General features: G+C 36.0%; 1 protein-coding gene across 6 annotated transcripts in view; it reads right to left on the bottom strand.

Moving 5' to 3' along the window:
- Positions 1-13,319, bottom strand: part of SLC25A12 (solute carrier family 25 member 12) — a 50,692-nt gene extending 37,373 nt beyond the window's left edge. The window contains exons 1-4 of one of the 6 annotated variants that reach the window (XM_032189774.1): positions 13,122-13,319; positions 12,653-12,706; positions 6,883-7,025; positions 2,110-2,225 (exon numbers count right to left, since the gene is read on the bottom strand). In XM_032189774.1, coding sequence (XP_032045665.1) covers positions 2,110-2,225; positions 6,883-7,025; positions 12,653-12,706; positions 13,122-13,133 — 325 coding nt within the window. In that variant the 5' untranslated portion in view covers positions 13,134-13,319. Of the gene's footprint in view, positions 1-2,109; positions 2,226-2,817; positions 4,035-5,639; positions 7,026-12,652; positions 12,707-13,121 lie in introns of those variants that run through there. The other 5 variants (XM_032189776.1, XM_032189779.1, XM_032189778.1 and 2 more) reach the window with 5 other exon arrangements.
- Between the last annotated feature and the right edge of the window lie 148 nt (positions 13,320-13,467).

The raw sequence follows: 13,467 nt of genomic DNA, 5'->3' as shown, positions 1-13,467 counted from the left end.
AATTGGTTAAGCTTATTCCATTATTATATATTCTATATATTTCTAATAATTTACTACAACTTTCAGCTGTTAGTATGTAGAGCTTTTAGTTTACAGAAATGTATATATTGTACATCTTATGTTTCACAATATAACACCATTTACTTTTTCTACTTCAGTCAAAGAAGAAAATTCTCTCTACTAACTGAAGAGACCTTGTCTTTCCTTTCTTCTCAATAGCTATTTGGAAGGATTCTTTGAAGAAAAAGCAGCAGAGAAAGTGTCATGTTGCACCATGAACACCTTCCTCTAAAGACCTTGGAAAATCCTAGTTTTATATATTCTCTTGTCTTTACATGAAACTGAACTCTGTGCCTTTCTGTTCATGTGGTATGAAAATGAAAGAATACAGGTCTCATTTACAAGACAGCCTTCACAGGCAACAAGACTGACTTGAAAACTCATAGAATCATAGAATCATAGAATATCCTGAGTTGGAAGGGACCCTTAAGGATCATCAAGTCCAACTCTTGACACCGCACAGGTCTACCCAAAAGTTCAGACCATGTGCCTAAGTTCACAGTCCAAATTCTGAAAATATCATATATCATCATTCACATTTTTCCCCACATACATTTATTTGCATAAAAACCAAGTAAAAGTAAGTAGCCCATTTTACAAACTACATAAAAATGAAAAAAAAAAAAATCAAAGCAGCAGTAGCATTGGTTACAGCTTACAATTACATATAGTCATAACTGCAATAAAATGTATTTTTCAAAAACATGAGACCAATAGTAAGTTTTAAATTCCCTAAAGTTTGCTATCTAATTTTTATCAGCTTTTTGAAAAAAATGAGAAAGATATTGAAAAAATATTTGTTTTGCTGTTTCTCTTGCTTGTGTTGTGTTTTCAGCGTAATGATGTGCTCATACAAATAATGATTCTCAGTCTGATTGAGGAATCTGTATATAACCTAAATTGCTTTTTGTTGTTTTACAGAACCAGCTATTTCAAGTGTGTTCATATGAGCTACAAAATGCATACCCCCTTTTGTGAAATTAAACAAACCATGATTAATAAGGTTACACTGCTTGCGATAGTTTGTCTACATTCTAATGACTACATTTACTGACTTCACCTTTACTTAAGTTCTAAGAGATTTTCTTTTCAAGATGTTGTGTCTAAGTTGTTGAGTATTTGACCATTCAGTTAATCACATAACTTAATAGATGTCATAATTCAAGCAGTTTGTTTCATACAAAGACCCATGCATTATTTTTTTTTTCCAAAGCTGCAACCGTTTTCATAAAAAACAAAGTAGTACAAGCAGTAAGTGGTTACAAATCCAAGCATAGTTTGTATTTTCTTTATTAAGAAGTTTATTCTTTTGTATAGAAATAACATTTATTTCTCATTCCATTTTATTAAAATTCTTAGCAATGATTTATCTAATTTTAATAAAAGTACAAATTTTTTAAAATATAATCTAATACTCCCTAAACTGCAATGTTAATAACAGTTATTTTGCATCATCAGAAAGCAATATGGTTAGCCTAAAGAAACTTGCCCAATTGCTAATATGTGTTAGAAGAAAAAAAAAAAAAAAAAAAAACACTCAAAAGGCCATAGTTTCTTCCTAATTTTTTTTTTAAAATACATGATCTAGCTAGAAGTTAGACTCATCATATTGAAGTAAGACTTGTTCCTCAATAGTAAAAGCTCTAGGAACTCAAAAGATCAGACCTCCTTCATTTCTATTTTGAACTCTTACTATATGAAATGACAATTCTCCAAAGATATCAGGAGATCCAAATCAAGTTTTAAAAATCCCTCAACAATGAAGGAGCTCAAAGTCCGTGACAGGAAAATTTTACTTAGGATGATGCTGAACAAAGTAGCATTGTATTAACTACTTTAAAGAACATGAAAAATCTTGATTCAAAAAGACAGAGCAAAATGTTTCGTTTATTTCTTATCACTTGGAAGAAAAAAAAAATACTCATGCAAACTCTTTTAGAAAGTCAGTATAGTACTACACAATATGCATTTCTAGTTGTGATGAGCTGTTCTTATAATCTATACTATTATTATTGCTTTCTTAAACTGTTTTTCTTTAGATATTCTTACCAAATGTTACTTCTCCATTGCCAGTCTTGTCAAATAACTGAAAAGCAACAATGAATATTGCATCTGGAGTACACAAAACAGATTCAAATGCCAAAAATTCTTGATAGGAAATCAACCTACAAAGGAAAATATAGAAGTTATAAAAATGTCAAAAGATTGTTCAGAATATCTCTGGTATTTTGTGTTTGATGCTCTAGAAAGTGTTACAACCCAATTATTATAGAAAAGGACTGAATTATTCCTATCCATCAACAACAAAATATAACTAATTCTCAGTGAGTATCTATTATTTATTAACTTGCAATTATATATTTAGGCAGACAGAACTTAAAAACTGAGACAAATTCTATCAGCATGAAATTTACAGACCTGTCATTACATTACTAATTTTACTACTTCTCAGTATTTCTACTGAGAAAGAAAAGGAAGTTTAATGTAAATACAACACCATACAATAAACATATTCTTAAAACAGTGCATAACATTCATTTAAAAAGTCAAAAAAAAAAGTTATACTTTAGTATGCATATAGAAAAAAATATTACACTTCAAATATAACATGAACTGCAAAGTTGTGTACAAGAAAGAAAAGACGAGAAAGAAAGAAACTATAAGAACATTTGGACAGTTGGACATGACCAAGGAAGCTAAGGATTGAAGTGTAACAATTGATCACAAGACTACGAGTTGTGCATGTAAGACATTCACCATACAGAAAAATGCAACTCAGGATGCATCAGGGGTGCTTTTCTGTGCGAGATGAGGAAGCAGCAGTATCACCAGATAGGGCTCTCACGACATCTCTGGAACGCTGCATACAAATCAAAGTCCTTGTGTTCAACACATATAAACTCAGACTTGAATGGATGCACAAGTAGCTTATTATGAAAATCATAAAGAATTTCTCTAGAGGAACTCAGCTTATTCTGACAAGCAGGAAAAAAACAACAACAACAAAAAAAACATCTACAAGGGCTTTATATAAGGGCACTATATTCTTCTATATATAGAAATGCTCTATATAAGAAAAGCTACAGAAAGATGAGCCTCAAGCTGGAAGATGAAGGATAACTGGCACAAGAACAAAATTGCATTGCGTTATCTGTAAAGATATTCAGAGTGGGCATATACAGTGGCCCTTTCAAAATGCTGCAAACAAAATCCCTAGGTTTTAACAGCAAATATGGTTTCTTAAAACTACTGTGTGATTTCACCCTTGTAAAAACAGGGGACTTAGACTGACAACTTAGAATATTCCATCCAGTTCCAAGTGTACACAATTGATCTGAATTTATAAATGTACTCTTTAGAACATATCTTAGTATGAGTACTAAATGTACTCTTCATAGAAGATCATTAGCTCATAGTGATTACTTCACACATATGCCACTTATTGTTGAAGATATACATATAAATTCTGTTCCTCTAAAAAAAAAAAAAAATCAAACCACACTTCATTAGTTTATCTAGTCTTTCTCTGACAAAGTATATGCAGAATCAAGATACTTTAAACAAGATCACATATTTTAACATTCTTGCATAAATGTATCACACAGAAAAATACAGAAAACATAGTAATTTTGAAAGGAATTAAGATATAACAACTATAGAATTATGATACTAATTTGTCACACTTTAGCCATCAAATCAAAGATGAGAAAATGGTTCTTCAGATGTGAAGTCAACTTCATCCAAATTATTATTTTGATAGATAAGGGCTTAGTATCAAAGAAACAGAATATCCCTTAAAATAATTGTAAATACTATAATTTCCAAACATATCTCACAAAGGCGTACACCTGGCATTAATTCCTAACCAGGAAGCTTTATAACAGACAGAATCAAGTGATGATCTCTGTAGAATGCATTCGTAGAAGCCTGAACCTGAAAGAAGCCATTCTTCAGAGGTCTCCCTTTAACAGGGCCTACAGCAAAAGGAGATAGACACATTCAATTTCCTTTCCATACGTTCAACTTGCAATGCCTAAGAGCAAGGATCCTTTAACCCTCCATTATCAGGGTGGAGGTAACAGGAGGTGGATTACATGAAACAATGAAGTTTCCCATCCAATCATTATTCAAGTATCGTTCAGTGAAGCTGCTGTATTGTAGAGTCCATAACAACATCAAATCACTTACCTCTCATTTTACTGGTAACATTTTTTAAAAAATCTAACTTATTTCTTCTGTACTGTTATTCTTCAAAGTAAGCCACATGGTTAAATTCTACTCTTTGTTTCATATACAACTTTTTGCTCTTTACACATACAATATAGCTTTTAGATATAATGTATAACCCTATTGTGACTGTCCATTATGTGAACCATCAGCTCTCTCTTCAGGAATTCACTTAGGAACACACTCGCAAATTTAAAGAACAATATACTGATAAGCAGAATAGCCAGAAATAAGCAATTAAAATGAAGAATCTAGAATGAATACTGTCAAATTTTGCAAGTTTGGAGGGAGAAGAAAATCTTTGATTTTACAACTTGAATACCAGCTAACATCAGATTAGACTTATGTAACGAAGAAGCTGGTTCTGGCACACTCTATGTATGAGAAAGGACATGTACCCTAAATCTTAATTTTAAAAGCAGTGCCAGTAGTCTGATGGCATAGGAATGCTTAAGTGCAGCATCAATGAAATCCTACAGTATTAAATAGATGCCAGAGTAAGCAGTCATTTAAGGCCAAACACTAATTTAGACCTCATCGTATTAATTTATCAGAACATGCATTTGTAGCAGTGTGGAAGAAATGCTTCGAAAATGAAGAATCTCTTGTTATAAGAACTGCCGTAGGGAATTCTACTAATGCAAACTAGTCTTACACTGTAGTAATTGGAGAAGGCAACAGTTGGAACAGTTAAGTAAGTATTAAATTACAAGCAGAAGTAAAAGATAAAAAATAAAAATAAATCTAAATATATTTGCATAAAGACAGTTCCAAAGTGTGCTTTTTTTTTTTTCTTAAAGCAACAAAGTTAAGCCTAAATGAAGTCAACAGATATTAACAAAGAAAAGTTACAAAGAACATTTTGAGTACTTATTTGAAGGGCAAGCAAGACTAATGGATTATGACAACAGATACAGGAATTGAATTTCATAACAGAACCAAAGCTTCTCAGTGACTTGCTCTGTGACCTTGGCCTGTCATTTAATTTACAAAGGCCTGTACGGAATAGGACTGGTGATACTTCCTTGGACTTTGTAAAGCAAATTTAAGTCCTCGGAAAGATGTAATTAATGGAAATCAGTAGAAGATTACAATATTTATTCATGCTACATATTAAACTCTCTGTAGAGATGATATAAGAGTCTGGATTTTGGTATATTACGGCTCACTATAAAAGGAATATTACAAATGCAGAAGTAAAGCAATTATGATGATACAGGTATAACAATCTTCAAATGAATTACTGATTAGAAAACGGGTATTCAGACATAAACATTTTGTATTGCAGACTATACAATAATACTTCTCTTTATTTCAATGTTTCCATACAAAATTAGATAAAGTACACTTACCCATATTTGTTTACCTCACTTCCAACATTACTCAGATTAAAAAACAAAACAAAAATACTTATATTCACAGAGTAAACAACAAAAAAGCGATGCCTCATTGTCGAGTTCTGTTGTAGCAATAAAACAGATTGACTTCTTACTGTAAAAAAGGTCCTTTTATAAAAAAAAATTCTGAAGAAACGAACACCCTAAAAGATAACCAACAGCTTTCAGAGAAACAAGACACTCAACATGTTGGTTTAGTAGTCATCAGTTAGACTTATTTCAATCTGTAACAACACAAAAAAGTACAGCATGTATTGCGAGCAGTGAGACAGGTTATTTGGATTTATCAAAACGTATGTATATACCAAATGTATTATCGAAATGCTGCAGATTTATTTTTTAAAAGGCATCATGTAATATTATGTCAAATGGGAGATCCTGTATTTGTCATTTAGTATAAAATGTAGGCAGCATATACAATTTTATTTGTAAAGCACAGACACTGCAAGTTGCTCAGAATACTGTGCAAACTAATCAAATAGTCTAAAACAAGATATAGGAAAACAAAAACATTGAAGTGATGTCAATGGTCAGATTCAGACTCACAAAACCAAGTAAGTTAAGGGACTTTCCATTTAAAGTAAGTTACATCTATCTGTTTACATATCCTATTTTAACAGCAACTTTCTATCTCTTCTCTACAACACACCCACTCCTCTCTGCATGCTTGACCTCTACTGTGGTCTACCTTAACCTCTTCACTTTAACATGCCCATGTTTCCTACCCAAATTCAAGGCCAAAGCTAGAGGCCGAATTCAAGGCCAAAGCTAGAGGCCTACATACAAGAAAGAAGGCTCTTCTGAAGAGCAAGTTAGAGGATAGTACCTCAGTGGAATGGACATTTATGAAATGTTGTGTCACAGATGTGAGTACACAGAAAATAACTTTATCTGGCAATCATACTGTATTAAGCTTATTTGTAGTTTAACTAACTCCCTCTGCATTTGTACTAATTGTCAAAATGCCTTCAAAACAAAGATTCTTTTTAAAAATGCCTTGAACTCTGCACTGTTAAACATTGTATTTTTCCCCAAGTTCCACAAATGTATAGTCTATTGTACTTGAGAAAAAGCTTATTGTCCAATTAAGCTTGAAGTATAATACAATCAATAATGCATTTTAGAAGATGAAATTACCAAAGAAACTCACTCATTTACCAATAAATTACAGGCTTCTAATGGAAAGCAAAATTCTCACCCATCTTTAGTTTGATCTGCCACTCCAGCCAACAGCTGCACTGTTTTAGGATTGTAACGTGGATCTGTATAAAGTCCTAGGTATTTCTGCACAAAGTCTTCTGGGGTCATGTAATGCTCTCCATCTTTCTCAACACTGGCATACTAGAATAGAAACAAAAAACAAAACCACACAAACAAAAGTGAATCGATTTAGACGTTAATTATTAGTGATTACCAAACTATTATCTTTACCAAGTATCGCTCAAAACAGCACACAACTGTATGCAACTGCTCTGAAACTGAAGTGTACGGTTCAACTAATAGCATACCACCAACCAGTAGCATACCACCACCAACCAGAACAACATCTATCCCTGTGGAATAGATGTGTACACAAACGAACCAATATCTTCTAATAAAAAGATGGTTAAACACTTTCAGAAACTGTCAGGTAATTGCATAAATTTGCAGAAATTACAACCATGCTATAGCTTTTCATTTGCAGCTACACTGCAAAAACACAGCACAAATTCTTCCTTTGAATTTCAAGTGGTAGATACCTTCTAATTAATTGTTCCTAATCTCTCATAATAACATTTTGAAAAACGCGTATTAGTTTTTTCTTTTTGTGAGAAGTAACTTCTCAGATTTGTTTTTCCTGAAACTAATGGCTTTCACATTTCTCTTTTAAGTAAAAATTCACACACACACTCTCTCACTCACATATACTCCCAACAAGGTCAACTGAAATGTTTTGGGTTTGAGATTTGATTTTATTAACACATTTTCAAATAAAAAAAGCACATGCAAATTTTACAATTATGTAAGTAATAAATATTAACAAAACCAATTAAGAATAAAATTATCAAGTACATCTTTCTTATTTGTACACCAAGACAACTGCCATATGTTTGTACAAGTATTCTGTTACTTTTCTTTGTCAGATCATTAATCTCTGACTGTTATTAACTTTTAATTTAAAGTGTACTTTTCAATCTAACATTAATTCCGTACCCTTAACTGTCCAGGTAGGCTGGATAATACCAATTTAGGACTTAGAATGTGAGGATGAAGGAGTAGAAAGCATCACAAGTTCATTTTACAAATCAAGTCTACTTCTGAGTTACCAGAACTAGATGGTTATCGGTCATTCCTGTCGATAACCAATACTATCAGCCCTCTTTTTATGTGCCTTGATACAGAAGCACAAGACTTACTTTCTTGCTATCTACACTGGATGAATTACTTCCTTGCTATCCATAGCCATCACTGAACATTAAGTAGCATATAATATTTGAAGTCATCATCATGGAGGAAAATTAATAAAGGGGAATTGTATTATGAAAGTTCCTACCCCTCAGGCCTTGTTTCAAGATGGCAGCACTGTTGCAGAATTTTTTTCTCATTTATGATATGACAGTAATCTTAGAAATAAAACCTAAATTTTCAGATTGGAAGATTAAATTATGTTTGCATCCTGTAACAGAGGATAAAAGCTCACAAAAGATTTCTAGTTCACTAACCTACTGTGATCCAGTCCACTTTGATGTCTGAGTTTTTCTCTGCATTTTTGTTCAGAAAACCTGTAAGAAACTTACTAAATAGCTTTAAATCCATCTCTTCTGTTCACTTTCTCCACTTGTAGATACAAAGATTTTGATGCAAATCTTCACATATGCATACATGTATAACTGTCCTCCTTCTGAGATATGGAAGTCGCAAAATTCCACATCTGTTTCATGAGAATGTTGATGTGCAATTAAAGTAGGGACTTTTAATTCATTTTTGAAAAGGCAATTCACCTTCCTAGATTCTAGTCATTGAAAGTCATCAACATAAGTGTTCTCTGCAGAAAAAGAAAAGGCAATGCCCCCCACATCTCCAAGAACTATCTATGCAACATCTATGTTTGGAAATCCAAACTTCAATTAGTAACCTTACATGTAATTTTTCAGCTGTTCCACTATACACTGCAGTTGACAGCTTTTTTTGTGAAAGAGGAACAAAACAGGTCCTCACACAGCCAGGGCTCCACAGGAATTAGAATGCTAACACCACCACCTACACAACAAACCTGTTAAGATGTAACACTCCACTATGATAAAGGAGAACATTTACAGGTCTCGTGGTTTTTTCAGCTGTTATGAAACCCAGTTTCACCATAAAAGAGCTTGCATCAGCATTATTGTCTCCTTAAGCATCTCCCTTAGCATCCCACCTCTCTTCCACAACACCAGCTCCTCACATCACATCTCCCTCTACCACCTTATAGTTGTGATGACAGCTGTTTGCAAGACTGACTGTACACCAGACTACTGAACTTATCCATAATTAATGGAGGATTTCCACAAAAACAGGAACACAAAGCAATGGATGGGAATCCTTCAATTCAGCAGTGCTGCTGACATGAGATACGATGAAACTGTGGCTTTGCTGAATCAACTCATAAAGGTTCTCTTCTCAGCCATCTATAGATGTGACTTAAAAAAATGCACTGTGAAGCACAGCTCTGTTGCAATGCATGTAATCTAAATGAGGTTTTATATACAAAGGACCATCAAACATGACGAGCATTGAGCATATCCTTAAGAACAACAGAATTCAACTCCATGACAATGGAAGGCCTATGAAAGAATCAAAAATCTAAATGTCTTTTTTTTTTTTTTTTAATTCAGACACCACACCAACTTACCTGAGTTTATTACAAATAGTGAATTCTTTTACAATAAAAACTGCATAGAGGAAGTTTTGTTAAAAAAAAATTTTGAGACTAAAATAATTAAAGGACAGATACATTCAGCTCCATATGAGAAGGTCATGAGCTTGGCCATGAGCCAATAAATTAATGTCTGACAAAGTAGCTAGGCTATTCCCTTTTGGCATGTATTTACAGCTTCTGTCCTTAAGTGATCTTTTCACCATACAACCTAAGTATCTTTTGCAACAAGACAACCAATTGTTAATTATGCTTTACTTTGCAGATAAAATGTAACAATCAAATATGTATTTCCCTGTCTTGAATTATGGTACGATATATTTTAAAACTCAGAATACATGTATAGCCTCTCCCAGAAAGGCACTTCATGAATTTGCATATGACTTTTTTAAGCTTCATCACAAAATATGAGCACACAAAAAATCTATGCTATTTGTACAATGTCGTGTTAGGTAGCACCGTGCTTTTAGAAGTGATGCACTGTTTGAAAAATTGCTTAGTTTTCAGTTTAAAGTGGGGCTTTCTATCACAATGATTTTATCTGGGCAGATAAGAATTTCCAAAACAAGAGACCTATGGATACTCTCAACATTTTACATTATCTATTTATTTTAAAGTCTCAGATATGAGCAGGAGACCCTAGACATTTTTAAAGGGGGTAGGGGGAAGTTTCACATACAAATATTTGAAAGTCTTTGGGCTTCTTTCTCCACCTTGCTAAATAGGCTTCATTTGCATTTAGCAGATGGGGAATAATTCAGTTATCTTTCCCCAGGGTTTACTGTATCTTGCCTAAGAAAAAATAATGAAGTCTCACTAAGAAAACTGATAATTGTTGTTCTATGCATGTATTTAATCCTTCTGTGGATTTCTGTTTTATTCTTTTAAGGTTGTCACTGAAGTCAGAGGCTAACAAACATCTGAGAGGTAACTTATTTGATGGTGTACACATGCAAGGTTTTAATGCCTGCATTCCACAGTTAAAGGATTACCTGGAAATAATAGCACAATATCTACTTTATGCAAGTGTAGTATTAAAGTGAATTAATTAAACCATTAATTTTTAATGGTTTAAAATAAATTTAAAATTTAGCAAGCTTTAGAAATTCTAAAAGAAAGGCAAATGTTTTATCGGTTAAGATACAACTTAGACTGGCAGAGGAGTCAGTGTTATCCCATTAGAGAATACGTACGAATAGAAGGAAACTTAAGCACACTCTCTATGAATAAGGTGGCTGACAAGGAGGCCTAGAGTTCACATCTTCCCTTGCATCCATTTCCAAGTGAAGCCAAATTTAGGAAGGAATGCACGCCCTTTAACTGAAGCTCACACAACAGGCCTGCACCCTCAGCAAAGAGCACAACATATCTGACCCGTGATGTGTGCAACACTATTTCATAACAAGACTCTACATATAACTTAGTCTTAGAAAGACTGTGTTCTCTTTAGATTTTTGTTTTTAATATTTGCAAATAAGTTTGCTTACTACCTATCAAAGAAAGAACATAATTTCACCTTCAATCAGAATCAAATAACCCTCCCCAAATATATAAACTCTTCCTATTTGAAGCAGTGCCTGTGTTATGTCTGTGTTGACAAATCTCATGTACCCAAGGGGATACATGAGAGCTTTCGTATTTTTGATTTCTGAGGGCATGAAATATTCTGTAACTTTCAAAGAAACATGTACATTAAGTTGTATGAAGAAAAACAAAAAACTCTTTTAAGCCTGTAGTTTGTTTGCTTTTTAGGTGAATAAAGGATATATTGTACAACTTAATCTCTAAATTGTCTGTAGGCCAATGTCCTTCCTCTCCACTTTCCCCTGTATCACCAAAATCAAGGACTTCAAACAATTTACTTATTGCAGAAGCAAGTACTTCTAGTGACTAGAAGTCAAGAATCATGCAAAGTTCCCATTTACAAACTGAGTATTTTCACATCAGGCTTGGGTTTTTTTTGGAAGCACGTAGAAGTGTCTTGCAAGAGTTGGAAAAGAGTTGTGTGATATTCTAAAACCACACAATTTTGCACTACAAGTGAAAATTCGTATTTTCATGATTCCTGTTTGATTAATATACTCTATTGTATCCCTTACGTACCAAAGCTGAATGTCACGTCAACAATAAATGAATTTGTGATAATATAATTTTCACTAGAAATTTACAGCTGGGCTTCCATGATTTGATTCTAAAGTTCTAAATTTTAACACTCAGGTGACATTATCAGAGTAATCTGTTATACAAAATCAAAAATCCCCCCCCAAATAATAGTTGAGGTATCTTGTCTCTCTCTTGGGCAAAAAGCTTTCTTCATCTAATTCTAACATGTTAGATAACAAGGTAGGTCCAAAAGCTGCACATCAGAGATGTCATAATAGAGCACATCATTTACAGTATTAGCCCTAATATTTACATTCTTCCCTTCCTCATAGAGTTAAGATTCTTGAATATACTGTGTAATACTCATCAGGAAAGAAAAAAGATATTATAGTGATTTTGGAAATGTCCATGGACTAATTGTGGACCTAAAACATAGGACCTTCAAACCTCATCATCAAAGTTTTAAGACTGGATTTTTCTTTCAGATCATGCTTCACTGTAACTAAGCGGAATGGATAGTTTCACATTATTATTTAAGCATGGTAATTTTAATGCCCTGCAAGAGATAATATTATGAAATACATTAATCTTAAAAAAAATAAGTTTAAATTCTAAAAATATCACCAGAAATCTATCCATTTATAAGAGGATCGCATGAAAGCTATAAGATATTTTTTTAGAATCATGCAAAGGTGTATTTAAAAATAACAGCTCTGGATGAAATTATTTGTTATAGAAAGTTAAAAAATGCTTCAGAGAATTATTTAAGATCAGACTTTGGGGTGGTTGACCACCACTTGTGCCAGGAGCAGTTTCACCTCAACGCATGAGGACCCCTCACCGCACAGTGCACCAGAAACGCGCTTCTGAGCGCTCCGTGACCCAGCCACACACACGACGCTGTGGCACACAGCTGGGAAGGCCCAAACACAGCTCTGCCCATCGCACAGCGTCTGACAGGCCCGTTTACCTGCAAAAAAATACTTCGCAGCTCGGCAGGATCCGCTCTCTTGGTGGAGGGCACCTGCAAACAAAAGCAAGTTAATGCTTCACCAGCTGAGCTACCGACACAGCCGCGAAAACCCCTGCAATTGACACCGATAAGGGCTGCGCTATCAGCTCCCTTATCTAGGCGATAAGGACACTCTCCGAGGTGAACCCCCCGCGGTCTCCGCCGCGCGCTCCCGCATCCCCAGTGCCGCTGCCGAAGCCCGGCGGCTCCCCGGTGCCACGACCGCCCCGGAGGGTGCCCGGCCGCCACCCCGCGGCTCCCCCCAGGAGGCGGAGGCTGCCCGGGCTGCGCTCGCCCCTTCCCCCGGCCCCCGCGGGGCTGCCCCGTCATGGCGGCGGCCGCCCCCTCCCCTCCCCGCCCGGCGCCCCCCGGCCGCCCCGCGCCCCCTCAGGAGCCGAGCGGCGGGGGGGCAGAGTCAGAGAGTCACCTTGACCGCCATGCTGCGCCCGGCCGCCTGCAGCAGCGACAGCAGCGACAGCAGCGAGAGGAGGAGGGGCGAGAGCAGGGGGGGCCGCCGCGCCCCGCCCCAGCGCAGCGCTGTGCTGTGCTGTGCTGTGCTACCGGGCGCCCCACCCCGCCCCGCCGCGCCCTATTCTCAGCGCCTTCAGGGCGCCGCGGACGCTGACGGGGCAGGCGCGAGCCCGGCAGCACTGAGCGTGCGCCCGCCCGGCCCGTGCAGCCCGCGCCGGGCCGGCAGGGGGCGGGGCTATGCAAATGAGACGCGGCGCGCACGCCCTTCCCAAAGGCTGCCGCCGCGGGGGGGGCGTGGCCCG

This window comes from Aythya fuligula, chromosome 6, assembly GCF_009819795.1.
Source record: "Aythya fuligula isolate bAytFul2 chromosome 6, bAytFul2.pri, whole genome shotgun sequence".
NCBI classification, from domain to species: domain Eukaryota; kingdom Metazoa; phylum Chordata; class Aves; order Anseriformes; family Anatidae; genus Aythya; species Aythya fuligula.
The sequence above is the reverse complement of the archived record's forward strand: the minus strand, read 5'-3'. Positions and strand labels throughout refer to the sequence as shown.